This window comes from Monocercomonoides exilis (genome assembly GCF_001643675.1).
Source record: "Monocercomonoides exilis strain PA203 chromosome Unknown scaffold10-1930038, whole genome shotgun sequence".
In the NCBI taxonomy this organism is placed as follows: Eukaryota; Preaxostyla; order Oxymonadida; family Polymastigidae; genus Monocercomonoides; species Monocercomonoides exilis.
In genome coordinates this window covers 1,001,734-1,029,194 of record NW_027150555.1, presented here as the reverse complement: position 1 = coordinate 1,029,194, position 27,461 = coordinate 1,001,734, and the positions used below count along the sequence as shown (strand labels likewise).

The 27,461-nt window shown below is 35.2% G+C and overlaps 7 protein-coding genes across 7 annotated transcripts; 4 read left to right on the top strand and 3 right to left on the bottom strand.

Moving 5' to 3' along the window:
* Window positions 1-531: 531 nt before the first annotated feature.
* On the bottom strand, window positions 532-1,735 carry MONOS_18581 (uncharacterized protein). Its single transcript, XM_067871613.1, has 4 exons — window positions 1,645-1,735; window positions 1,451-1,552; window positions 904-1,397; window positions 532-842 (listed from the first exon to the last, which is right to left on the bottom strand). Exons 2-4 carry the CDS (start codon window positions 1,527-1,529, stop codon window positions 741-743), a joined length of 675 nt encoding a protein of 224 aa, XP_067732009.1. The 5' UTR covers window positions 1,530-1,552; window positions 1,645-1,735; the 3' UTR covers window positions 532-740.
* Window positions 1,736-4,195: 2,460 nt separating this feature from the next.
* Window positions 4,196-4,980, top strand: MONOS_10406 (putative 60S ribosomal protein L27a-3). Its single transcript, XM_067862855.1, has 3 exons — window positions 4,196-4,231; window positions 4,379-4,688; window positions 4,747-4,980. Exons 2-3 carry the CDS (start codon window positions 4,380-4,382, stop codon window positions 4,888-4,890), a joined length of 453 nt encoding a protein of 150 aa, XP_067732008.1. The 5' UTR covers window positions 4,196-4,231; window position 4,379; the 3' UTR covers window positions 4,891-4,980.
* MONOS_10405 (uncharacterized protein) lies at window positions 4,937-5,969 on the bottom strand. The gene is made up of 4 exons (XM_067862854.1): window positions 5,789-5,969; window positions 5,560-5,719; window positions 5,404-5,514; window positions 4,937-5,343 (listed from the first exon to the last, which is right to left on the bottom strand). The coding sequence occupies exons 1-4, from the start codon at window positions 5,905-5,907 to the stop codon at window positions 5,050-5,052; spliced, it is 684 nt and encodes a 227-aa protein (XP_067732007.1). The 5' UTR covers window positions 5,908-5,969; the 3' UTR covers window positions 4,937-5,049.
* Window positions 5,970-9,214: 3,245 nt separating this feature from the next.
* MONOS_5024 (uncharacterized protein) lies at window positions 9,215-12,685 on the bottom strand (the record flags this gene model as incomplete). Its single annotated transcript, XM_067875142.1, has 4 exons — window positions 9,215-10,622; window positions 10,960-11,092; window positions 11,162-12,501; window positions 12,669-12,685. The coding sequence occupies 4 exons, from the start codon at window positions 12,683-12,685 to the stop codon at window positions 9,215-9,217; spliced, it is 2,898 nt and encodes a 965-aa protein (XP_067732006.1).
* Window positions 12,686-14,745: 2,060 nt separating this feature from the next.
* MONOS_5023 (uncharacterized protein) lies at window positions 14,746-21,833 on the top strand (the record flags this gene model as incomplete). The annotated part of the gene is made up of 2 exons (XM_067875141.1): window positions 14,746-14,780; window positions 14,893-21,833. 2 exons carry the CDS (start codon window positions 14,746-14,748, stop codon window positions 21,365-21,367), a joined length of 6,510 nt encoding a protein of 2,169 aa, XP_067732005.1. The 3' UTR covers window positions 21,368-21,833.
* A 1,551-nt stretch (window positions 21,834-23,384) lies between these two features.
* MONOS_5022 (Selenophosphate synthetase) lies at window positions 23,385-25,765 on the top strand. Its single transcript, XM_067875140.1, has 4 exons — window positions 23,385-23,593; window positions 23,648-24,025; window positions 24,105-24,444; window positions 24,631-25,765. The coding sequence occupies exons 1-4, from the start codon at window positions 23,439-23,441 to the stop codon at window positions 25,618-25,620; spliced, it is 1,863 nt and encodes a 620-aa protein (XP_067732004.1). The 5' UTR covers window positions 23,385-23,438; the 3' UTR covers window positions 25,621-25,765.
* Window positions 25,766-25,805: 40 nt separating this feature from the next.
* Window positions 25,806-26,953, top strand: MONOS_5021 (glyceraldehyde-3-phosphate dehydrogenase (GAP)). The gene has a single exon (XM_067875139.1). It carries the CDS (start codon window positions 25,829-25,831, stop codon window positions 26,852-26,854), a length of 1,026 nt encoding a protein of 341 aa, XP_067732003.1. The 5' UTR covers window positions 25,806-25,828; the 3' UTR covers window positions 26,855-26,953.
* Window positions 26,954-27,461: the final 508 nt, after the last annotated feature.

The window sequence follows — 27,461 nt, the reverse complement described above, 5'->3', positions numbered from 1 at the left end:
CCTTCTTCTGCTGGACTCTCATCCATCGAGAGCTCAGCCCGACATTTGGCAAAAATTCACTGATGCCTCTATCGACGTGGTGACTTTTATCCCGCACAGCACGCACCTCACTCAGCCTCTCGATCGTGAAGTATTTTCCTTCTTCAAAAAATGTTTTAACACTAAATATGTCGTTCCTTCTTCTTCATCTGTCTATCTTCGAAAAAAAGCGATTGCAGATGCTCTTCCCCAGCCTCTACAAACAGCATAATTGCTTGAAACAATTGTTTCTTCGTTTGTCAAAAGTGGAGTGATGTCAAATGAATGGAAAGTTGTTCTTTCCACGTTGCATGATGAGCCTTCTGTCACACTGAAGAAAAAGAACAACAGATTTGATTTTCATGCGAAAATGATAACCGACCTAAAATTTTTGGACGAATGGAGAAATCAAATGAAAATGAAAGAAAAGAAGATAATGAATAATGATAATGAAAAAACTGTGGAAAAAAAATTGTTTGAGGATGAAAAACCAAAGAAAAGAAGAATTCCACGAAAAATAGTGTTTTTGGATGAATATTCTTGAGATGAAAGAAAACAAGAAAATTCCAGAAAAATAATCTGAAGAGAGTTGATTGACTATATTTATTACTAGTGTCCTTTTTTTAAAAGAAACAAACATGCTATCGTGAAATAAATTTTTTTTTATTTTTTCATTCCCATATAAAAAAATATCCGGATAAAAAAAACCACCCTATCAAAAACTACCAAGCCGACTCAAAAGCAATTCGTGTAAGATTCTGATGTTTCTGATGATATAGGATGATCACTTTGATTTCATTCAAATAATGTTGTTTTTCAAAAAACTATAAAATATAAATTCTATACTTATAAATGGGGGAAAAAGTGAAATAGAAATACTCATACATCATCTTTATTTATGCAGCTCAATATAAACAAAGCCATTTCCACCTCTTTTTGAACTTTCTCGTTTCTCTCCTTGTTCAATGCAACTTTCAGAAGACAAGGCACGCAAATCGAAAGCAATTCTGAAGAAAATATTTCGTTTAACAAAAGATAGCATTCGCAAAGGTCAGCAAGAAACTTTTTGCTTTTTAGTCCTTTTTTCTTAGCTGATTTAATAATCATCCTCTCAAGTCTTTCGCTCAAAGAATAACTTGAAAAATCAATGATGGATATGCACCCCGATGCCATGCACAAATCAATGCGCTTCAGTAATAAAATTGAATTGCACAAAGGCAATTTCTTTCTTTCAATCATTTTGTCTATTTTGTTAAACAATTCTTCTGAAAAGATATACAAAAATTCTCTTTCATTCATTATGCACATGAGTTCATTCATTTCTTCGATTTTCTGTTTCTGCTCAATTTCAGTGCAATGCTCAAGCTCATATAACGATTCTTCAAAATTCACAAATATATTAGTTGTTGAACATTCAAAGAAGAAATCCAACCGAGCCAACTTAATAACTTTTCGTTCAAAGACATCTTTTTAGTTTTACAAGCAGACATATTACCATAAGATGTTTTCATTCTGTTTATAATTCGTATATCTCCTTTGTTTAAAATTGTTTGTCATCCGATGAAATCAAATGCAAATTCAAGCATTGATGATTTTCTTGCAAATAAAAAATATCGCAATCCAAACTATTTTGTTTTTGCTTAATAAATATATACACAAAAAGTTGTCAATTAACCAAAATAATTGACTGTTTGAGGCGAAAAGGTAAATATTTTTTTCTTTGTGATCCAACCAATAAATTATTTGTAGAAGCTAAATTTTTTGGGGGAAATTTTCATTTTCAATTTGAATAACAATATTTCTGATTTTTGACTGGAATAGATTGCAAAAACTTGAGCTCAGAGAAAAGGTGAAACTGACAAACGAAGCATGTGCATGAAAGGTTTTTATCAATTTTTTGTGAAGAAGATGAAACTGAAAATAACAACATGTGATGCTTGAAGATTTGACAAATTTTGTGAATAATTGTCTTTTTGAGATTATTTGTAAAGGCTCATTGAATTCCACGTTTGAAAAGAAATGAAATTCTGATAATCATCACAAATTAACAGAACAAAAGAAATGACCGAATATGAAGCATTTTTTTGTTGAGTGACAGAAGGTCAATGTCCAACGCTTCAATTGCCAAATAATCTTGTGTCATAAAGAAAAGCAATGAATGCAAGCACCAACAGAAAAGATGGAGATTCTTCAATTTGGTGAGAGTGAAACATCAATTGAAATATTTTCATATTTTCTGATGTTATAAAAAGATTTGAACATTCAAACCCATTTTATTTTTCAGTTGAACTAAGATTTGGAGAAGAATGAGGAAAACAACTTTTCCATGAGACGCACTCAAGAAACACAACAGTAAGGCAATTCCTCTTCATATGAAAGGGAGAATATGTTTTCGGAGGAAAGTGATTTTTCTCTAATCAAACTTCATTTGCATCAGAACGAAGATAGCAACAACTATTTTGAACGTTATTTTGTGTGGATTCTTTGTATTGCTGCTGTCGCTGTAGACAAATTCAGATGCTTTCCATTAATCTTCATAGTATCTGTCAAACACTGAGGAATCAGAAAAAACTGGACAGTTGCACAAGCACATGATCTATTCTTTTTTCCTGATGGAAATAGCGCTTTCGGAAGATATTCGAAATCCGTCGTTATGTCTCCATTTCAAAAATTGAATGCTTTTGATGAGAAATGTTCTTCTCTAAGAACACTTTTCATACACATATTCCATTGTCACTTGATGTTATAAACAAAAAATGCTCTTCTCAAATATTGTTTCTGTGGAATATTTAATCCATGTGTTCGTTGGATATCAATCGAACATTTAATCAAAAATGAGTTTTTCAGATGCACATTCAATTGAACGAAAACTTCAACTTATTCTTTAAAGAAAATCGATAAAATATCTTATTCATTATCATTGATGCTTTCAATGCAAATGCTTTCTTTTTTGTACAAATTCGAGAGAGTATTGCTTTCCACTTTTGTTCATTTGTGTTGTTAAATTAACCATATAATTTTTCGAGTTTGTGAATGAATAAATCTTTTATCTCATGCATCCATCATTAATTTTCATTTTAAGGAGATACTTATATTATTATCTTTGAATTAAGAACTGAATTTTCAACCAAGAGGAGAAATCAAGTGCATTCAATTCTGAAAGGATGAAACATGCATTTCCCGACTGCCTGCATGAGCGTGCTAATGATGATTTTCAACAGTTACGGGATGCTCATCTGAGGTATTTTGATCTTTTTGCGAATACATTATCCACAGGATTCTCTTTTATTTATTTGTGGTTGCCTTCCACTTTGGAGATCTTATTCCAATATTATGTGTAGCTCGAGCTCAACGATATGAATGTGATTGAAACCTTTTTTTTAGGCCAAATGACCTCTAATGAAGGTGAAGAATTATGAAAGAATTATAACAAAAGAAATATAGAATATGAAAGATCTTGACGATCCGAACAAGAAGAAAGAAAGAGAATCACTAAAAGCTTCTCTTTTTGAAAGAAAAATATGTGATGAACATTTGCAACTCTCAAAGAAGGCCTTTGAAGATGAAGTTGGAATAATAAATAAAGAAAAAAGGTGACATTTCAAACAATGCTTCAAATCAATCAGTCGATCAGTTTAACAGAAAGGAATGAACTTATATAAATACAAAGTGAAGAATATGGATCAATAAACATATGGAAATGTGCGAAGTGGAAGAAGAAAAGAAGGACAGTGCCTATTAAAAGAGGAAGGAAAAGAAGGAAAAAAGAAAAGGGAGGATAGATAATGGCAAATGGAGAGCAAGGCACTCTCAATTGAAAGAGGATACGGAGAGAAACAATAGAAGAATTCTGGTGATTCAATTCACAATCGAGTCTGGAACTGTGTGCTCTGTTTTTGAAAAAGAAATTAGAAACAAAAGGATTGAAATCTGTGAAAGTCAAAAAGAAAATAATATTGATTTTAAAATCTGGAAGAAATAATATTAACAAATCAATGTTTTAGGAAGTTTTAGTTTATGATAAAAAAGATAAGTCAAAAAAAAGTGCTTTCCATCATAACTGTGAATTTAATTATGAAATCATTGTTGAATATCTTTATTATAATAAGATGGTTAATTTTTCAGTTGGTTAATTTTTATCTCCATTCCCATAATAGCATTAATTAATGATCTGATTATTCCCCATTTAACAAGAATTTGTTAAATAAAGAAAGTGTGTTTTTTTATTATCTTGACCTTATTAAGATATTTTTTTGAATGTGTCGGATATTATATTGGCTTTCCTTTGATGATACGAAATTTCAAATTCTTTCTATTTCATTTTCATTTTGCATTTTTCACAAATGCTTAAATGACTCAGAATGGTGACACGTCTCCGTCAGACACGTAAGAAGCGTGGGCAAGTTACAATGGGTTATGGTCGTGTTGGAAAACATAGAAAGCATCCTTCAGGTCGTGGAAATGTTGGTGCTTTCTCATTCCACAGAATTTTGTTCGCAAAGTACCATCCCGATTACGTGGGGAAGGTTGGCCAACGCCATTTCCATCGTCTTCCAAACAGAGAATACTGCCCAACAGTTAACGTTGACACTTTATGGTCATTAGTTTCCGAACAAAAACGTAAAAGAATCAGAAAGGGCAAAATGCCAGTCATCGATGTTGTGCGCGCTGTATGTTGCTATTTTCGAATTCAATTCATTTTTCAAATAATTGACATTGTTATTTTAGGGATACTTTAAAGTTCTTGGAAAAGGACGTCTTCCAAAGATCCCAGTTTGCGTTCGTGCAAGGTCATTCTCAAAAGAAGCTGCAAGAAAGATCAGGGCAACTGGCGGATTGGTTCAAATTCTTTCACATAAAAAGAAGCAATAAGCATTGTGAATCATGTCATCATTTTTCAGGAAAACTACAAAAATACTTTGACAAAATTGTTCTTTTTTTAAAAAAAAAAAATAAAATAAATTTTTATAAATTTAATTTGCAAATAAAATCAAATTATGTTGTTAGCATAAAACAAAGAGATGATTGCGTTCACTTGCGTGCAGGTGGTGTTTTTTGAGTCGTAATGGCATGCATTCGTCTAATTGTTTGCGTAGACAAAATAAATCCACCCAAAGAAGTGCTTTTGTATGTCGATGGAAAATGGAGAAACCGAAGCGAGAAAATTTGATTTGAATGATTGCATTTAAGATCTGATGATGAAGATTCTGCACTTTGATAATTTTTCATATTTGTTGCTTTTTCTGCACCTTTAGGTTGAAAATCATGATGCTCTTTGCTATGAATTGCAACAGTTGAAGGCAATAAATCATCAGCAGAAATTATCTGAAAACATTGTATTTTTAAAATTTTTATAATTTCAAAAATATTAAGTTTCTATCAGACCTCATCAAAGCAGTTTGTCAATTCGAGATCAAACTGCTTCCACAACGGGCACAATTGAGTTAGTATTATTGCAATATGTCCAATTCTCCGGGATGGATTGTATTCTGGATACTAACAAAATATGAAAAAATAAATTCGAAGGAAAAAAGTGCACACAAGATGAATATTTACGGAAAATATTTTAAAGGCTTCATCTTCCACTGTAGGATCATTCATAATTATTTTATTTTCGAAAATACGAAGCCAGGACACCTCTCCATCAAGAAGTAAAAAAAGTGAATATTTGTGGCAATAGAAGTTTTTAAACAGCAAATACCTAAATGTTCAAAATAAAAAGTTTTGTGGAAATGAGCTATATGCAATGTTTATATTTATTGAAATAAACTTCGCAGGAGAAGGGGAAAGCAAGCTATAAATAATTGTCTGTCCTTTTTCAGCTGTTGGAACGAAAGGAAGACTTGTGGTTGACTTAAGTTTTTCAACTTGAATCGCACGGACTTTCATAAAAGTGCTCCACGCAAAGATTAAGCAGAAACAGCCAACAATTGGGTGTTAAAATTTTATATTGGGTATTTTTTTCTTTGAGATACAGTTTCATCAATTGACTCAAAAAATATTATTTTAACATAAAACGTTCATGTTTATTTCTTCAATTCTAAGAATAATATCCTCATAATTTTGCGTAATATAATGGATGAACAGTTTTCAAAAGAAATAAAGAAAACGTTATTTTAATAGTAGGGTCATATTTTTATTAGTACCCATTTTTTTTATTAGTACCCAAATTTTTCGAAATGAAAAATTCAAAAAAAAATTCAAAAAAATACAAAACTCGAATCTAATTTGCGTATGACTTTTCTTTTTCCCTTTCCTCTTTCAATTTCATCAGATGATTCTTTCTCTATATCGTTCTCATCTTGAAGTATTTTGAATTTTCTTTTCAGCTTTTTCGTGAAATTCATTGTTTCATCATTTTCTTCATCAGAAATGTTTTCTTTTTCATTTTCCATTTCGCTTTTCTTTTTCAAATAATCATCCCACTCATTTAGCACCTTTTCTTCTGTTATTTCTTTACCGTAGAAGTCAAATCGATTTTTATGAGAAGGAAGAGGATAAGTCGATGATTGAGGAAGCTTCATCAGAACTGGCCCAGACGAGTCTTTCAGCACGCCGCTGCATTTGAATGCTCTTTTGATGACCGAAGGTGATAGCGCCGAATGAATTGATTGTTGTAGAGCTTCCACAAGAGCTATTCTTTTCGCTGCTGAAGACGACGACGAAGGTGCTTCGTACTGTGAACTCATTTCTGACTTCAGAACGGCAAATACACCTCGGTCCAGTGGCTGGCAGATGTGTGTGCTGTGAGGGACGAATGTCACAACATCTACATTTTCTTTTTTGAACTCTCGCCAGATTGTTGGATCTGCTCGAGAAATGTGGGAGTCGATTAGAAGCAAGCAGTGCGATTCGTCGAGTGACATGCGTTGCCTTCTTTCTTTGATTGAAGGGAGAAGAATTGAAAGTGCATACTTCCTAAATGTTGAAGATTCCATCCATCCGCATTTGTTCGGCCAAATCTCAAGATTTGTAGACTGAAGAGGCTTCAAGTCATCAGGAAGTTTGAGACTCGGCCACAGGATCACTGAAGGAAGTGATTGTCCATCTGCTGCGACCGCCGCAATCAGTGTAGAATTCGCCATTCGCGCAGCAGATTTAGCGTAACCGGGTTTTGTATTTGCCGGATGAACGACATTCCGATTGGAGCTGTCAGGAACCCTGAGTGAAGACTCATCCACGTTGAAAATCAGTGCGTTGTTGTAACTGTTGTTCTGATGTGATCCGTTGAGCATATCATACCAGGGCTTTAGAACTTGTTGGCATGATACGGCAAGCCTGTTCGCATCAACAATTTTTGGCTTTGATGTCTTCAGCTCTGGATGTCGTTTGATGAAATCGTAGGCAACTGACGCAGAAACTTTAACATCTGGCGTGTTTTCTGGTTTCAAATCATTAACAACATTTTCAATCTAATTAATATTAATTAATACATTTCAAAGAATATTTATTCAAACCAGTTCACGCATTTTCTTGATAGTTAAGCTTGCTCCAGACAGTGATTCTATTTTTATTTCATCCAGCACTGTTTGCTCTTTTTCTCCAATGACCACAGCAGGTCTTCCAATTTTTGAAACTAGCCTTCCTTGCCGAACAGCCTTCACCGCACGCTTGATTCGGATTTTGCTGAATTTTTTGCTGTTGTATGCGTCCACCATACGCACAGCTCCATCGTTAACTATGTGCGCCATTCGCTCCAGCGGATTCCGAAATTGTCTGTATTTGAATGATAGCATCGCCTCTCGCAGCTTCAGCTGACCCGTAGTAGATTTTCTTGCAACTTCCTTTTTCATTTTTTATTTTTTGGGTTATGATCATTAAGCCAATTTATTTAATTAATTATTATAAATTTCAATTTTCATTGAAATTTAATTTTTTGTACATTAAATGCATATTTTTTTGAATTAAATTCATTGGAACCAACCTGTAACTGATAGAATTTCAACGGGAGGCTTTTAACCCCCCCATTTCCCCCCCACAAGAAACAGGTTATGCATTTAAATGTATTTATTCAGTTGCTGATATTTTTCTTATATACCAAAAATACTATTAATAAATCGAAATGTGGGTGGCTGAATAATTGATTTTAAAAAAATAGGATCGAATAAAAAAATAGGATCTAATAAAAATATGACCCTATTTTTTTTTTTTTTTTTTTTTTTTGATTGTTTGTAATTATTGAATCGGTTTTAAAGAGACAACTCAATAGATAAAATTGTGAAAACTTTATTTTTGTGATATGTTTTCGTGTTAAGAATGTTTTTTTTCAACGATTGAAAATGGTGAATTTGATACAAAAAGAATGAATCATATCATCAGTAATGTCCGTGGAAGGATTGAAAACCAAAAGATTCTGAAATGCACTATCATGCAAAAAGAAGAGAAAAAAATGAAAAAAAGAATTGTCATCTATGGAAAACTGAAAGAAGTCTAGAGATTGAACATCAAAGGAAAGGAAAATTTGACCAGCTTCTTGAATCAAAAACCACAGCGTGACAGCGAGCATATGAAATATTTTGCAAGTGTTTTTTTTAAAAAAAAAGAGATATTGAAAAAATTTCACTTAGGAATTCCCTTGTTCCCTTCTCTTTCAAAAATAAATAAACAAAAAAAAAAAAAAAAAAAAAAAAAAAAATAAATAAATAAATAAATAAAATAAAAATAAAATAAAATAAATCAACTTTTTTCTTTATAAACTGTAAATGTTCGTTTCAAAAAAAATTATAAAACTGTTCAGACTTTGTTTAAAAAAAGACTAGATAAGATAAGAAAATACAATTTTTGAAATAATTAATCTAGAGATTCAAAAAAATATTTTGTATATTCTCTATTTAAAATATAATTATTCAGTGAAATAAAAGCTTGGAAAAAGCAATAAACATGAACTATAATATTTATATAACAAATATATTGCAATGAAAGATATTAAATACCTCAAATAACACTCTTTTTCATAAAGCTGAAATTAAAACTCGATTATTTCATAAAGAAATACTTATTTTTTCTGTTTCGCTCCAATAAATAATATGAAAAATTGGTGAAACAATTAAAACAAAGAAAATGAAGATATAAACTAAACCATTCAAAAAGAATCACAAAATGCAAGTATAAATGCAATTTAAATAATTGCTCAGAAAATCCTTAACATACAATGCTTCAAAAAACTGCATTCAGGAAGAGTCAAATTATCAGCACTTTATTGATTCGCTAAATGATTTGTATAGTTAAACCAATCAAAAGGTATCAGATTAAATTCCAATGCTGGTAACATGTTCATTTGATCTCTTTTGGTATGATATTGCGCCTCCATATTGAAGACTTCACTTTTCCACTGCAAAATACCTGGGCACAACCAAAATAACTCCAAATTTCTTCTTATTTGAGTGGCTTCAACAAAATCGCGAATCCCACTTTCTTCGATTGCATCATCAATCAGACGAAGAAGGCTCAATCCAATATCTTCTCCCTTTGCCAGAGCTTCTGCATCCTCTTTGAAATCCACCTCATGCGGTTGATAATTTAGACATGCTGTTTCAGAGTTGCCAATCTTTGGCACGTACTCCTTGCAGCACATGAATATCTCAAGCGATGAAACTGCATTTATTTCTGTCAGTTTTGGAGGATCAAACGTACTTTTACCTTTCGCATTGAAATACTTTCTTTGAGCAACAACGCTTTTATTGAACGGCTCTGCTTTTTCAATCCTCGTCTCTCTTGAAACATTCGTGTAGGCAATGCACAGCTCTCGTATCACTTGGACACAGAGACACATAACTTTCAAGTTTGAATCCTTCCCATTCAACATCCACTCGAAGAGTGTGCTCACAAACCCCATTGCAAACACATATGGCAGCTCTTTCTCGACATTCAGCAGCATTTGCGTCACAAACGAATCAATCGAATTCTGAACAGACTCTAACGACTGTTGCTGGTAAGCCTCACACGCCAGCCGCTTAACTGAAACAGGAGCCACCAAGCAAAATGGATGGCCCATCCGCCAAACAAGCTTTTCAAAGAACGGACGAAGGACAACATCATCACAGCAATCTTCGGTGGCTCCAATAGCAGCAATGCAGTTCAGTGTATGGTTGAAGTGGAATGCGGCTGAAGAGTAATGATATTCTGGTGCAGTTACAGTTGCCGTATTAGGAAACTCATTATCATTTGCATTCAACCAACTCTTGAATGCTTTCCCCATATAATATGAGTTGTTCAGAAATTCAAGTTTATGCAACTCTTTGTGCAGCTCGCTGTCACATTCAAATTCGGCTGCAGAATCGAATTCTGTGAATTGGCGTTGCTTGATGTGGTTGAACTGGACAAGATTATAATTACTCATATTGAACAGACTCCGGAAATACTCATTCTTCAGATTTGTGTGGAAAATCATTGTCTTTGCGTCACCTTCTTCTCTAATGCTCCTTTCTCTCACTTGACATTCTTTCTCCTCAATTTGCTTCATTTCTTCTTCGACACAGGCCAAATCCTCCATTATTTGCTTTTCAAAAGTAGAAAAATACAGCCGCTTCATTTGGCTCGGGTATGTTTCACATATACCCTCAAGGCAATGACTCGATAAGCAGAAAAACAAATTGTCAGGAAACCTGTCAACAAAAGCAGCAGTCAAAAAAAAAGAAAAAAGAGAAAAGAGAAAAGAGAAAAGAGAAAAAAAGAAAAAGAAAGAAAAAGAAAAAGAAAAAGAAAAGAAAAGAAAAGAAAAGAAAAGAAAAGAAAAGAAAAGAAAAGAAAAGAAAAGAAAAGAAAAGAAAAGAAAAGAAAAGAAAAGAAAAGAAAAGAAAAGAAAAGAAAAGAAAAGAAAAGAAAAGAAAAGAAAAGAAAAGAAAAGAAAAGAAAAGTTTTTCATAAATAGACATTTATTTTATAAAACAAAATTATATATTTATAAAATTGAATTTATAACGAAAATAATGATGTGCACGCTTGTTCAAGCGCAAGAGCAAATCCACCAATGTTTTAAGTTGCCTATCTGACATGGGTTCTGTTTCGTCAACAATCTTAAAATCCCATAATGAGTTTGCATGAATGTCAAAAGGTTCTTTCTCACTTTTGAGCACTAAAATTATAAAATTATTTTTATTCAATGTTTGAAAAGATTATCATTAGAATACAAAGAAGAACATACAACGGTGCCGAAACAGCGCATCTATTTTATTAACACAATGGCTGATCTGAAGAACATCAAACAGATCTTTCATCATGTCTCCCTCGCTGTTTTCCCATTCGCAATCGCTGCTTTCATGCTCTCTTCCATCTTCTCCTGATGAGCCTCGATGCAGCTTTTCTTTCTTTCTCTTTAAGTATTCTGCCTCTGCCCCTTCTGGCAGTCTGATCCCTTCGCTCAGCACATGAATCAGATTCCTTATCGGAGGAAGCATGCCATAATACAACGTTCCATTCAAAAGAGCCAGCGCTGCTTTTATTCGAATCGAAGTCGGAACAAATGGCTTTTCAGCTGCCATATTTGAAGCTTCTGATGGCTCTGAAGGCCCACAAGGTTCAGATGCAGATTCTTGCTTTCTTTTGCTTTCTTCTAACTGTTCATAAGTGTTTTCTTCATTTTTTGAAAGTGTGCTATATTTTCCTTTACGCCTTGTTTTGGTATTCGCTTTTTCCTTTTTTTCATCGTTTTGTGCTTTTTCACTCTGAAATGCTGGTTCCTCTCCGTACAGTGCTTTCATTTCATCCACTTCACTTAATATGTCTACGGTCTCTTTCCGCGAAGCAGTTCTTATATTTATCTTTTTTCGCACAATTCCTCGCTTCTTGTTTCCAACTGTTATTTCTGCCAGTACCGTGTCAATGTTCGATTTGCAGTAATCTTGTTCCCAGTTGATGTACTTCACTTGTGGAATATTCTGGCCAATGCTGCGCACAAGCCACAAAGAAGCAATGGCATCTTCCAGCGCTTCTTTGCTTTGACTTCTCACGAGAACGCTTTTGATCCCATCCAAAACATTCTGCCTCGTCAGCGCAGCCATCCCATCAACATCTGCCATCTTTACAACGTTCAGAATCAATCTGGACAGCACTCGAAACACCTCTTCGTTCTCTGTGATGCTAATGCGCTCGACAACACCTGGGATTGTCTCTCCTTTATGGATGATACTTTGCAGGAGCGGAGAATCCAGAAAATCTGAAACAAACAGTTTCGTTGCCTCCGGCATTTCTTGCTCTTGGCGAATCAGTCTTCCACTTTTTTCATTCGTTGGCGTTGGCATTTCATCAACTCTGAGCTTTCTGTGCCTAAGAGAATAAGATCTCGGGTCAGTTATCAGAATCATTGAGGATCCGAATGATGCAACAGCTTCTTCTCCACCAACCGCCATAATTCGCTTGCTTCCTGTTATTACACCTCCCAATATACTTGGAGGTACGCTTTCCATTGTTCCAACGCAAAGCAGCAAGTGCTCATAAACTTGCTTCGAAACACCAGATAGTTCGTTGCCTTTGCATTTTTTATCCCTAAAAGTGCATTCAACGATTTATAATAACAAAAATGCAATATAAATACTGCAATTTTCTCAAATGTTCCTCGAGTGCTCCCGTTGCTGAGAATAAGTGAAATAATTATTAACAGAAATATTTTTCTCTAAAAGCTTTCGCACACTTTCATTGCATGCAATGACAACCTCCGCATTCTCCTCATGTGCGTCGCACCAACATGCAAATAGCAAATAGAACAGTTAATTTCACAGTTTGTTTCAATTTATTTTTTGTTGATAAAAATATTTCCATTTTCAAAATGTTCATTAATAGAGTGTTCAATCACAATAAATAAAGAAAGTTGAATTTAATTGCTTACAAAAACATATTTCCATACGGAAAATAAAGGCAACACATTTTTTCCTCCTCGCTTTGATGGATTCATTCTAATATTTGGAGATGAAAACTTTTATTATGAGAAACGATCGAAATAAAAATGAATTTTTCAATCGTGCACAGTTTATGCACATAAAAAGAAAAAGCCTCATTACACATAAATGAACTTACACGCGATTTGATTGAGGAATTCACTGAGCTTTTGAAGCATTCTTTTGATTGGTCTCGTCAGCTTTTCTGAAGTTCTGCAGCGCTGCTGTTCCAAATTTTTTTTGCAAAATGAATGAAAAGTCATTTGCAATCAAGTTTACAATCTTTCTGAAAAGTTGTTCAGCAAAGGTACTGAATTGTTGAAGACATTTTCATACAAAAAATGATTTTTTCTGATTTTGTTCAATGATTAACAACATTTTCATCTGAATCCATTTGCTGTATTCTTTGAACAAAACCATATCGTTTGTTAAGATTTGCCAATGTGAGTTCATGCTGAAGGAAGTGATTGGAATTTATTTAATTGAATTTCGAAATTAATTTTTATTTCACAATGAATTCAGCCAACAAAACAAAGAAAAGCAAGTATCCTTTCTTCTAATTATTATTTGCAAATTAATTATTATTTAAAAGTTCAATTTCCTCAATTTCAAAGAATAATTCTTTTTATCGAAAAATTGAATTTAAACTTTCAGATCTGATGCATAATAGAATTACAGATTATCAACATTCTATGAATCTGATCGTTTTGTGGCACCTCGTGTTTTATTTGTTGGTTTCTGGGCAGGACCTCGATAGAACATATTTTGATGGCCATGCAACAACTATTTTGAGTTCAGAAAAGCAAAGATTATCATTTGAGCAGAAGACCAAAGAGAAGGCCAAACAAGGTGAATTGGAAAATGACCATTCATTTGTTGTTGTTCGAAACTCAACAATTTTCTTATCTGCACTTGCCTATAACATGGAAACTTTAAAACATTTTGCATCAGTGGAATATCATTCGCAATTGAGTATTTGTAGTTGTTCGTTTTCTGTCTTTTCACAATCGAAAAATCTGCTTGACTGTTCTGCAAGCCGAATGTATCTCAGAAATATTTCATTTAATTTTATTTTTCAGAGTGGCCAATTACCGTCTTTGATTACTCATCATTCAAAGGAAGCTCTTCCTCATTGTTGCGAACTGTGCTTATCATCTTCGAGAATTTCATCATTTAGAATTCTTGGCAATGGTCCATTTCTTTCTTCGAATTGCCTTTCATCAATATCTGTATCTGACACTTTGTTCGAAAACATCACTTTACAAAAAACAATTAAAAAATATGACAATGGAATCGGATGTTCTGACAGAGTCCTGGTGGAAAGAATAGTTATGATAGGTTGCGAAAGTCCATATTCTGGTGGAATTCTATCTCCTGCAATGATCTCTTTTTATTGCAGTAATTCATCGTTTTTGAAATGCTATACAACTTATAATGAAAGGCTGCCATTTTCAGAAGGAAAAAATGAGTTTAATGATGACATCTTCAATGTTCAAAGTGATGAAACAGGTGGTGCTCTTTACGGAGAAGGAAATGCATCAATAAGATTACATCGTTGTTCATTCATTCAATGCATCTCAAAAGCCGAAGCTGGTGCAGTTTATATGAATAATTCAAATGGAATGTTTGTTTCTGATGAATGCATTGTTAATGATTGTTCGGCGCTAGGAGAAACAGGTGGGTTCAAATTATATGATATCGATTCTGGAGTAATTTCCTCTTCAGTAATTACTAATTGCTCTTCGAAAAGTAAAACATGTTTTTATTGGGCAAAATGTAAAAAGAATCCTTGTATTACTGTTTCGTGTATTTTTGACAATGCAAGTTCAGTTGAATATTCATCAGTTTCTCATATATGGCGAGTCAGCACGTTGATATTAATTTCAAATTGTTTGATGCAAAATAGCTACAGCAAGGGCTATTCGCCTTGTATTTTGATTGGTGATGAAGAAGGGTCAGATCACCCTTCGATAAATTTGAAATATTGCATTTTCTATAATAGTACATCCGAAGATGATGCTTATGGTCACGATGTTCACCTCGCATTTATTCTGCAATGGAATACAATTGATGAAAACAACATTACTGATTGTTATTCTTCAAGTGCTTCCCCAAGGATCACAAGATGCAATGATGGATTCTATGAATGTTCGAGCAAATCAGATCTGAGTTCGTGGCTGAGAAACAATGAGAACAATTATCAAATAACAGCCGATTATTCGGTTGGAATTGATCATGGGCAGTGTGGGTTTGCTCCTTTATGTCGCTCAATCAAATATTCACTTGGAAGAATAACAGGCAGCTTGAATAAAACTCTGATCCTGCGACCGAGTGTATTTCAAGAAGAACAAATATCAATTTCTTCCGGAGAATTCTGTGTTTGTGGATTGTCAAAGAATGAATGTGTTGTGCAATCAGCATCATCGTTATTATCTGTTATTAATGTTGCATCTGGAACTCTTTGTGTTCAGAACGTGACAATGCTTCAAAGTAATGCAGAGAGTAGTGCAAGCATGCCATTTGTGGTGATGGATGGAGATGGATCATTGACAATGGAAGAATGTGAAATATCATCAATTGAAAGTTCATTACAGCTTGAAGCATCTTTTATAAATGTACGTGGAGGGAGTGTGCAATTATCAGGAGTCGGGATAACAAGCATGAATTTCTTGTCGGACAGTTTCATTTCATGTAATGACAATCAGTTAAGTTCAGTTTTATATGTGGTTAACACAAACTTTTCGCTGATTCAAAGGATGTCTGGAAATGGAGGTGTAATTGAGTGGCGCAATGCATCCTCGGGAAGAGTTGTTATTGAAAACTGTCATTTTGAAAATATATCAGTGGAAAACAGTGGAGGAGGAATGATTTCTCGTGGAGAATTAATAGTGAATGGAACATCAAAATTTGAAGGATGCTATGCAGGAAATCCTATTGGAAAAGGAAGAGGAGGAGGATTGTACATTGATGTTGACTCCATTGAATCAAAATTCACAATATGTGAAAATGTTACGTTTTCAGTTGAGAACCTAAATAAAGCTTCTTATGGAAGAGATATTTTTATCTTCTGTGAAAGTAGAATTTTGTTGAAAGAGAAGATTGACAGATCATCAATCAGATTCATAAAAAATGATAATTGCATAAATTTTGGAGATGAATTATCTGGATGCGAGAATGGGAAAGTTATGCCTGCGATTCCGTTGCACGTATATCTATGTGACTTGAGATCCCCCATATTCATAAAGGGGAATGGTTTTGATCATTCGCATTGTGGACATTCGGCTTTTTGTTGTTCAACAATCGATTTCTGCATACGTGAGAGAGTGAATGAGTCTGTAAATGCAATGGAAGTGATGTCGTCAGTATTGATCAAGAATCCGTTTGTGGTGCCTTCGTTGCCAACATCCCAAATATCAATTTCTTCTTCTTTGGCATCATCTTCGAGTCAATATCCCTCTGTGAATGTTGCCTTGACTGACAATATCTCTTCTGACTGCAACAATATCATTCAATGCATTGGCAGCTTTTCTCTGTCTTTTCTCTCTTTTGTTCTTCCTTGTATTCTTCCTTCCTCAATATCTTCGATTATTCAGTCAACAATCTTTCTCTCTTTGAGCAATGTTTCGATTGTATTTTCGGCTGATAATCTTGCGAACTCTGTGGTATTTTCATTGATTCATGTGAGCGGAGGTGAATTGGAGCTCACAGGGTTGGTTGTTTCTAAGGATGTCACTTTCACAGCACTTACACCAATCAACGTGAACGGAGCATCACGAGTGACAGTTGAGGGATGCACATTGACAGAGATTGCAAATGAGGGAGGGAGTGGAGGATGCATGAAAGTAGAAATCAATGGTGGAGGTTCCATTTCGATCAAGAACACGAACATATCATCAAAGTGCAAAAACGAAGAAGGACTCAGAGGGGGAGGGCTGATGATATCAGTTGGAGGTGGAGGAAGCTTGGAGATGAAAAATGTGAATTTTTCTGAATGTGAAGTTCCATCAGGGGATGTTGAGGATGGAGGTAAAGGATTAGGAGGAGGAATGTTTGTAGTGCTGCCAGATGAAATAGATAAATTAGTACTAGAAGAGATGATATTTGAGAAATGCAATGCTTGGAAGGGGAAGAACATATTTGTCTCAGGATGGGATCTAAGTGAGATTGCGAGCAAGGATCATTTCAAATGGGGGATGAGTGCAGAGGAACTGGGATCGTTGGATGAGTTGTGTGGATGGGAAGGGATGACAACGGGAGAAGAATATGTGATTCCGTTGGTAGTGTATTTGTGGTCAAATTGGAGTGGGAATGGATTTATTTCGAAAGAGGGAGGAAGAGACTTCAGTGGATGTGGATTTTCAGAAGTGCCATGTTCGTCGATTGATCACATTATCAAAATGCGATTTTCTCCAGTTGCTTTGGAGAAATCGATCATCAAAGTGGAAGGATCAGCTTCTCTCAAACATTCAGTTTCTTTGTTGCCTTCAAAACCGTCCGATGAGAATCAGCCTTTGATTTCAATAGAAGGAGGTGATGAGGCTGTGCACTTGTTCGTTTCTGATGATGGAGCTTTCTCAGATGATGGCTCGCTGATCTCCAACTCGGTGAATGCTTTCTTTTCGAACATTTTGATCAATCTTCCGAGCAGATTTGAGTTCTACAAATCGTTCGTCCACTCTATCCATTCAGTGTCTTTCTCTCTTTGCAAATTCATTCCATCTGACACCTCGTCATCTTCTTCCTTGTGTGCGCTCGACATCGTGGAGGGAGATGTCTCCCTGGAACACTGTACCGTTGTGACTTTGTCTCTTGCAAACCCATTTCTGCGGCTATCTGCCAATTTCCATTCTGTGCACATGCACAACACATCATTCACAAATTCGTCTGTTTCTTCTGATTGCTTCATATCAGTTTTCCCTTCTGAACACCAGCCAAATAACTTGATCAGAATCTCCAACAGCAAACCTGTGAATCGTCCATCAATGAACTTGTCATCTGTCACAGTCGAGAATGTGTCGAGAACTGAGGAAGGATCAGTGTTTTTGGGTGTGAAAGAGTTTACTGGATTGGATTGTGAAATGGAGAATTGCACATTCTGGAACTGTCTCAGTCGGCAAAGCAACAGAGGAGGAGGACTGATGATGCATATGAAGAATGAGGAATCGAATCTGGAAGTGAAAAATTGCACATTTGTGTTGTGCACATGTTCTGAGAGCACAGGGAGAGGAGGCGGAATGATGCTGGACTTTTGTGACCCAGATGCTCCTTTTCAAACCCCTTCAAGCCCGCTTCTTCTTCACATCGCGGGTGTTCAATTCATGATGAACAGTGCATTCATGGGGAAGGATATGTTTATTAACTGCTATTCGATCGATAAGCAGATCAATGAAACACTTTTTGCTCTTGACTTTTCGCAACCATCTCTTCGTATGAACACATCGATTTGTGGAAGCGACTTAACATTGACGGACATTGATCTCATCCCGCTGATCACATTTCTGTACATTCCGCAGGTGTTTGTGTCGATAGAGTTTGAAGACAGCAACCAGTGTGGGAAGCAGGACAATCCATGCAGAAGTGTGTCACACGGAGTGAGGCATGTGCAAATTGGGCTGTTCAATGCAATCTGTATTGATTCGTCGACAGTGGTTGTTGAACCGACAGTCATTAGCAATCTCACGCTGAAGTCAATCACCAAACAGCAATCAATAATTCATTTCAATTCATTGATTGAAAAGAAATTTGACGGATCTTGGATAATAATGTTTGAAAATGAATGTTTGGTTGAAAGTTGTTTGTTTTCATTTGGCGAGCATTTCTTAGCTGAGCACACAGCAATTATGAAGCAATTGAATGGTTCATTGACATTTGAAAATTGTATCATGCAATCTTCATCAATTGAGTTCATACTCAATTCAAGCCTTTTTGTGATTGAAGGTGGCTCATTTGAGATAGTGAAGGGCTCAATAAATGTGATAAGCGCGACACATCAGTTATTTTTCTTCAGAAGCGGAACGATTGCAACAATAAATCAGATCAAGGTATCAAAGATAAAAACTACTGAAAATTCAATTATTGTTGAATCAGGTTCATCAGTGAATATCACTCAACTGACAGCATCAGATATTCTGCTGAATGGGGGAAGCTTCATTTCTCTGATAAAAGAGAAGAATCAACTTTCAAATGAGAAAGATGTTGGAGAAAGGGTTGTTCTGCAGATGGGCATTTCATCATTCTCAAACATCACCAGCAACAACAGCATCAATTCCTGTATGGTTGAGTCAGCCTGTGAAAAAACAAGAAGCCAAATGTTGAATTGTTCATTTGAAAGATGTTTCACACCTTCAAAGAAAGGGACCTTGGTTAAAATATCCACTGGGTCATCTCTGTCTTTGCAAACATGTGAACTGACTGGGTTTGATGATGAGTTTCGGAGTAAAAAGAATTCAGCAAATGATGATGTGTGCAAATGGAATGGATCGCTTGTTGATGTGAATAATGGGTTTCTGGAGATGAAAGATGCAACAATCACAAATTCACCAGAAGGAGGAATAACAATAAGTGAAGGAAGCGTTTCAATTGAGATGGGGTTATTTGAGAACAATAATCCATTAATTGAAGGATATCCATCATTGAGAAGGAATATCATCTGTTCAGATTCAGGAACATTGAATGTGAAGAGTTTGAAAGGAGGAGATGGAGTTTTGCCAAAGACATCACTTTGGATGTTAAATGAAGGATGCAAACTAGGAGGGATAGCAGAAGAAAGATCATCTCCTTTCTTCATTCCTGCTCTGGGGAGCGTGGAAGCAAAAGAAGAGACAGATAGAATGAAGCTGACATTCAAAGGATTTCTTCTTGTTCCATGCAATCTGTCATTCTCAGTTGTGAAGAAGAAGGGAGAAGAGAAAGAGATTGAAAAACATAGTTTTGATGGAAATGGATTCTTATCGGAAACAGAAGTCGAGGGGAGCGTGGGAAAAGATCTGATCAGCAGTTGTGGAGATGATGTTGAGGTGAGCGTTTCTGTTATGTTTGGGAATTCAAATGCTCCTTCATCTACTCAGTCATTCATTCTGAAGAACAGGAGTGAAGCAAAGTCAAATGGAGATGAAAGAAAAACTGAAGGAGGAAATTCGAATGGAAATATATCTTCATGGGCAATGATTATAATTGTTGTATTTGTGTTGTTGTTTATAATTGTTTTGATTATTTCAATTATTCTTGCTGTTCGTTGGAAAAAAGCAAAGAATGAAACAAAAAAATATAAAGAGATTGTTGAAGATACTGTTAAGAAGGATCCAAAGGCATTTGAGATGGTGACGATGGAGATGTCACCTGAGGCACAGTGGAGAAGGGCTGAGAGGGAGGCAGAGAAGAAGAATGGTGAGAGGATAAAGAAAAAAGTATGTGAGAAAAGTTTGGCGCATTCAGAATCTGAAGAGTATCTTTTGAGCGAGAGTGGCTCCACTGAATATATATTGGGAAAGGATTCAGACAAGATCCCAGAATGGATGCTGGAGAAGGTGGATGAGAAAGAAGAAGAGATAAGGAAGAGAACGCCATCTCCATCTATTTCATCAACTTCAACAACAGACACTTCAGACACAGATACCACATTTGTTCGAACAGAAAGTCTTTGTCCGACCACTTCATCGATGTCGAATCTGGTGGATGCAATGGCCTGTTCATCTCCTCATGAGAAACTGATTGTGGATTTGAGGGATTCGCTGTTCATGCTTCTTCATGGAAGGAACGAGAAGAAAGAGATGGCAATCGGCTCTTTGAAGGAGAGGGAGATGACAGCTGCCCAAATCTTGTTCTGGGTGGCCAACCTTGCTCTCCACTCCTTTGATGAGATGGAAAACAAGCTTCAGTCATTGGCCAATCTGAGTCCTCACATTGTATTGTTCTCTGAGCACATGGTGATCTGCATCGTGATTCACTCAGACCTTTTATCAGATGATTCTGATTCATCATCCATCTCATCATCAACTGTTGTCACATCTGCCAGTGATGATGATGATGATAGTGACTCTCTGCCATCATCTGCATTTGAGGATGAAGATGCCTTTAAAAAAGAGTGCCTGAGGTGGAAGGCGCCAGAACTGTTGATGAACAAGAACATGGGAGCGACAAAGGAGTCAGTTGCATTTTCGATTGGGATGATGCTGTGGGAGTGTCTGACCCTTCAAATCCCGTTTGGAGAGTATGAGGCAGGAATAGCAGGACAGAAGATTGTGAATGGTGAGAGGCAAAATCTTGAAGTAATTAACTCATCAAAGCTTTTTGGGGTGATTCATCGATGTGTGTCGCACAATCCATCGGATCGGCCAAGCCTTGTGGAGGTCAAAAGAGAGCTGATCAAAATATTTCCACCAGAAGCTGCAATGCTCACAATGTCCGATGCTGTTGATATGAATGACCCAAGAACTCAGGAGGCCAACGAATCCTCTTCAAAAATGAGCTTTTGTTGAAGATTGTTTTATTAAAAAAAGGCTGAAGCCCAAAGATAAATTGTTGCCAGATCATAACGGGTTATTTGGGGAAAATTGGAGAAAAGAGATTTGCTCAATAACTTTGAACGGTCATGCCGTCTCGTGCATATGTTTTGAAAGAAGAAATGCGGGCTGTGAAATTTATTGTGTTTGCAAATGTGAATTATTCATTGTGCTATATTCTGAGTGTTGAAGAACTGAACATGGCTGATGGTATTTATCAAAATGAACTTTTCAAAACGAAAAACGAATGAAATGAAATGCTTCATTGTAGCTTGTTCTCGATCATCATCAACTTGGTTGAGAACAAATGATGGGAGATAAGAAGGAAGGCAATTTTTTGTGACAAGTTTTTTTCATTCTCTTTCCTTGATAGAGTTTTTTCTATTTTCTTTTAAAACCGATTTTATGAAATAATAATGCTTGTAAAAAAAATTTCAAAAAACTTTTAAATCTTGTAATTTCCAAATTCAGCCCAAGCAATAACTCAAAGAATGTTGAATTTTCACCAACGACATGCAAGAACAATTTGAAATGATTATCTTTGAACAGCAATTAATATTTATAATTAATAAGAAATTTGTGTTTTCTTTCTCACTTTTATTCTATCTCTCTATCTATCTGTCTATCTATCTATCTATCTATCTATCTATCTATCTATCTATCTATCTATCTATCTATCTATCTATCTATCTATCTATCTATCTATCTGTCTGTCTATCTATCTATCTATCTATCTATCTATCTATCTATCTATCTATCTATCTATCTATCTATCTGTTTCTCTATCTCTATCTTTCTCCATCAATTTATCAATCAAATTCTTTCTTTCTTTCTTTGTCTCCTTATCTATAATGAATAACTTATTCTCATTCATCTCCATTGTTATTAAGGTGAGTTTTTGAAATTACAAATATATATATGGGGGAAAATACGGACTTTCAAGCTTTATTTGCACAAGGCAAAGAAAAATTGCTTCACTCATAACTTCATTTCGCTTTCTTTGATTTCAAAGAAAATTTGATTTTCATATCCGTAAACATGCATCGTTGAAATCTGAACAAAAAGTGATGTCACATTTCAATAATTTCAGAAAATCGACCAATTTTTATAAAGTTTTTTGTTTTTAAAAAGTCAATGAAAAGTGCATAATTTTTCAATGAGAAAGCCTAAAGTGAAATATCTTGCCCTATATGTCAACTAATACTGAAAAGTGAAAGATCTCCTAAATGATATCTCTGCTGTTTTTTTTTTCAATAAAACTTTTGCTTTTTATATTTCTATGATGCATTCAACATTTGGATGATTATTATGAGGCTAATAATGAAAGACCAAACAATGATCAACTCAACGAAAAAAGTCATGATATAAAAAAATAATCATCAAAATAATAATCTTTGATTATAGAACACAAAAAGCATGTTTCAATTCCTTCGCGGTTTTATGAATTTATTGATTCTTATATTATCAAATACTCCATGTATAATAATTCCAAGATATTAATAGTTATCTTAATTCAATTTAAAAATATATATATATATATATATATATGAGTCATTCTTTTTGAAAAGTTTTAAATGTTTAATTTTCAAAGAAATCGAAATATTCATATTTTGCTCAAATTTCTGTTTTCATACACAAATCTTCACAAACATGGAATCAATATCTTGATAATGATAATTCAAACATTCATGAGAAGATTCATGAGCGGTGACAGAAATTTGAGCAAAATATGAAAATTTTGTTTTATTTGAAAATTAAACAGTTGCGACTTTTCAAAAAGAATTACACACATATCGATATGTGAAGAAAAAAAAAATCACAATAACATTTATAAAAGTTTCTGAAGATTTTATTTGCAGAGACAACACAAAAAATTTTGATAAAAATAGCTTGTTTTTCATTATATATAAATAGTTAAAACTGATCATTAAAAAATCATATTCAAAATTTCTTTCCCATATTTACATTCGAGTTTTCCATTTGTCAATGGGATAATTTCGAAATTTGTGTTTAAAGTGCATTGTTTCTTTTTCCTTATTGAATTGAAATGACTTGTTTTGTACCAAGAACCATCTCAAATTCAAATTCAAGTGCTTCAAGTTTTTCAAGTGCTTTATCTTCTGGAACACCAAAACTTCCGCTTCCTGGTGAAGTCAAATTAACTCAATATGCTTCAGGCTTGGGATGTGCATGCAAAGTAAAGTTTGTTAGGTTCACATATATGTTTAATCGCAAATTATTCTTTTGAAAATTTAGAGCAGAGCTTCTTGAATCATTAATTCCATCTTCGCAGCAAGAATCGACTGACTCGTCTCTTCTTGTTGGAATTGAAACAGGAGATGATGCAAGCGTATATAAACTGGATGACGATAATGCTATAATTAATACCACGGATTTTTTCCCTCCCATTGTTGATGATGCTGAGACTTACGGAAAAATTGCTGCTGCAAACGCATTAAGTGACGTCTATGCAATGGGAGGAAAACCAATTACTGCACTGTCTATTGTTGGATTTCCAACAGGGAAACTTCCTGCGGACACACTCAAGGCTATTTTTAAAGGTGCAAGAACAAAAGCCTCAGAATCTGGAATAATAATTGGAGGAGGGCACACAATTGATGTCAGCGAACCAATGTTTGTTTATTTCTTATAAATATTTCATTATTTACAACATATATATTTATTTAAAAAATTTGACTCAAATTTTACAAAGCTTCGGTCTTGCGGTAACAGGTGTTGTGCATCCACAAAAATTTATCCGAAATGTTGGTGTCAAAGCTGGTGATTGGCTCCTGCTAACAAAGCCATTGGGAACTGGAATTGCAACATCTGCCATGAAAAGAGGCGAACAAGTTTGTCCTGAAGAAACGTCCAAAGCTGCAATTGAATCGATGACAGCACTGAATCGAATTGCATGTGAAGTTGTTACAGGAGACGATCATATTCGATCGAAAATTCACGCAATGACAGACGTAACAGGCTTTGGGTTGGCAGGCCATCTGAAAAAGATGATCCGTAAAGGAGAAAAAGAAACAAATAACCTTGTTGCAACTGTATGCTTCTTTTATTTATAGAGTTTTAACGAAGTTTTTAATAAATTGTTTCTTTCAATTTCCTCATTACCTTTCTTTACAAAACTTTTGACACGCGTATTCCCTTTTCTAATCAATTTATTTTCTGGCGAAAAAAAATAAATGCAACAACATATTTAATATTTCATATTTATATGAAATAATTAGATCTATGCCAACCAACTTCCGCTACTCCCAGGAGTCGTGAAGCTTCTGCAGCAGCGCGGGTTGAGCGTTTACTCGACGTCGTCGTTCAACAACGTCTCCTTCGCGTCTGCGTCCACCCTCTTTTCGCAGCCCATTCAGGAGCCCCAGCGCCTACTTGTTTTCGACGCGCAGACGTCTGGCGGACTGCTGATGGCTGTCGAAGGCACGATAGAAGAAGTCAGCGCCATTGCCCAGAAGATCCAGGAGCGACTGCCCGAAGGTATGCTGAAGGAGTCTGTGAAGATCATCGGAAGGGTCGAAGAGGCAGACCCAGCACGCAACGCGGCTGTTTCGCAGTGGATGCAGCAGAGATCCCCATCCCAAGAAGCAGAAGGAGCTATTCTTGTGGTTCAGAACGAAGAAGAGGCAAGCAAAATTATGGCGATGCAGACTGGCGAAGAAATTGCGAATGCGCTTGTTCAGATGTCAGATTGTAATTTGGGGCCAGGCTTTCCTCATTCGGTGCAGGTTGCTCCCGTCACACTGAATCCTCCTCAGTCTGCCTCTTCATCTTCGAAGCCATCAGCTGATGCATCATCATCGTCATCTTCAGCACCATCGTCAAAAGCGGAGTTTGTTCAAACAGCTCCGCAGCCTCCAACTTTGGATATGTCTCTTGTGTGGTTCTACAAGAACTCTGTTGTCACTCTCGGCGACGATACTCTTGGCAAACTCCTGGCGAGGGGGTTGCTACAGACGCTTGCATCTTCTCCTGTCATCCCAGGAAAGATTATATTTATGGGCGATTCCGTTGAAATGACAACAATTACAAATGAAACGGTTAATATTCTGAGAGATTTGGAAAGAATGGGAGTGACAATTTGGTCATGCATTACTTGCCTAGTTACACTGAAATTGAAAGAAAAAGTTAGAGTTGGAAGAGCAGCTACTTCCAAAGAAATTGTTTCTGTTCTCTCTGATTCTTCAAAGAGAATAGTGACAATGTCGTAGTAATTTGATTTTTTTATTAGTAATCGTTAATATTCATTTTCTATATTTATTTCTAATAAATTAAAGTTGAAGTTGCGTTGTAACTCAAACTTTATTTTTATTTTTGGAAAATTTTCTTGAAACAAATCAAAATATTGATCAATAATATGTATTTTTCATTCTTCATCACATGAAAAATGGGTTGTAGATCAGATCATAAGGCTTAGACATGTCAATTAAAGTTGCGATTAACGGATTTGGCAGAATTGGAAGAGTTGTGTTCCGTATCCTTCGTCAAAGAAAAGACTTGTTCAAGGTAGTTGCAATTCACGATCTCGCTAATGGAAAGGCTCTTGCTCATTTGTTGAAATGGGATTCAGTTTACAGAAAATTCAATGAGCCAGTTGAATTCATTGAAGCAGAAAACAAATTAAAAGTTGGAGATGATCTGATTGAGGTTTTGAACGAGAGAAAGGACCCATCTGAACTTCCATGGGGACCAATGGGAATTGATGTTGTTGTTGAATCAACCGGAATCTACAGAGCACGCGCCACACCAAAGAAGGACGGATATGATGGACATATCAAAGCAGGAGCAAAGAAAGTTATCATCACAGTCCCAACAAAGGATCAATGTGACGCAACAATCGTTTGCGGTGTCAACGAAGAACACTTGAAACCAGAACACCAATGCGTTTCAAATGCTTCATGCACAACAAACTGCTTGGCTCCAGTTGCCAAAGTTTTGAACGATACATTCGGTATTGTTCGTGGTCTGATGGTCACAGTTCATGCATACACAAACGATCAGAGAATCTGCGATCAAATTCACGACGATTTACGCCGTGCTCGTCATGCTGCATGCAACGTTATCCCAACAACAACTGGAGCAGCCAAAGCCGTTGGTGAGGTTATTCCAGTTTTGAAGGGAAAACTTGATGGATATGCACTCCGTGTTCCAGTTCCAACTGGATCATGCTGCGATCTCACATTCATTGCTGAGAAGCCAGTTTCAAAAGAAGCCATCAACGCAGCAATGAAAGCCGCTGCTGAAGGTCCAATGAAGGGAATTCTCGAATACTGCGAAGAACCAATTGTTTCATCTGATATCATCCAAAATCATCACTCATCAATCTTTGATGCACAATGCACAATGGTGAAGGACAACTTGGTTAAAATTGTCTCATGGTACGATAACGAATGGGGATACTCATGCCGTGTTGTTGACTTGATGACAAAATTGATGAAACTTTAAGTGTTATGTTATTCATAAATTTTTGTAAGTACCATTCATCACATTTTTGTTTTGGAATATCCATTTAATTAATATAATCGACAATAATTTGTAATGAAATTGTTTTTTGTTTAAAATAAAATTAATTGTGTTTTCCTTTATCAAAAATAGAACTTTTATGAGAAAACAACTAATTCTTATCGTTAATCAAAACGATTGAAGCAATATTCTTACAAAATAGGTTAGTTGAAAAAAATATCCAAATTAAAAATAAGTAAACTAATAAAAATTGTTGCACATAAAAACAGTAAAAGAACAATATGCAACAGAACTGTAACGAAAAAAATTTTTTTAACAAAAAAGGTTTGAAAATGCTGATAAACACTTTTCTGCAACATAAAGAAAATGAAAAAAAATTTTTTTTATTTGAGGATAAATACGAGTAAATAACCCAAATAAATATGAATCAAAAAAGGTGAAAAGCACTCGAAATACAAAATCAAGAAACATTACACATATAAAAAGCTCTCAAAATAACAGCATATATACAAAATGACGAAAATCATCTCCATCAACATAAAGAGATTTTCAAAAACAATTTTTTCTTAAATCAAAAAATTTTTCTTCA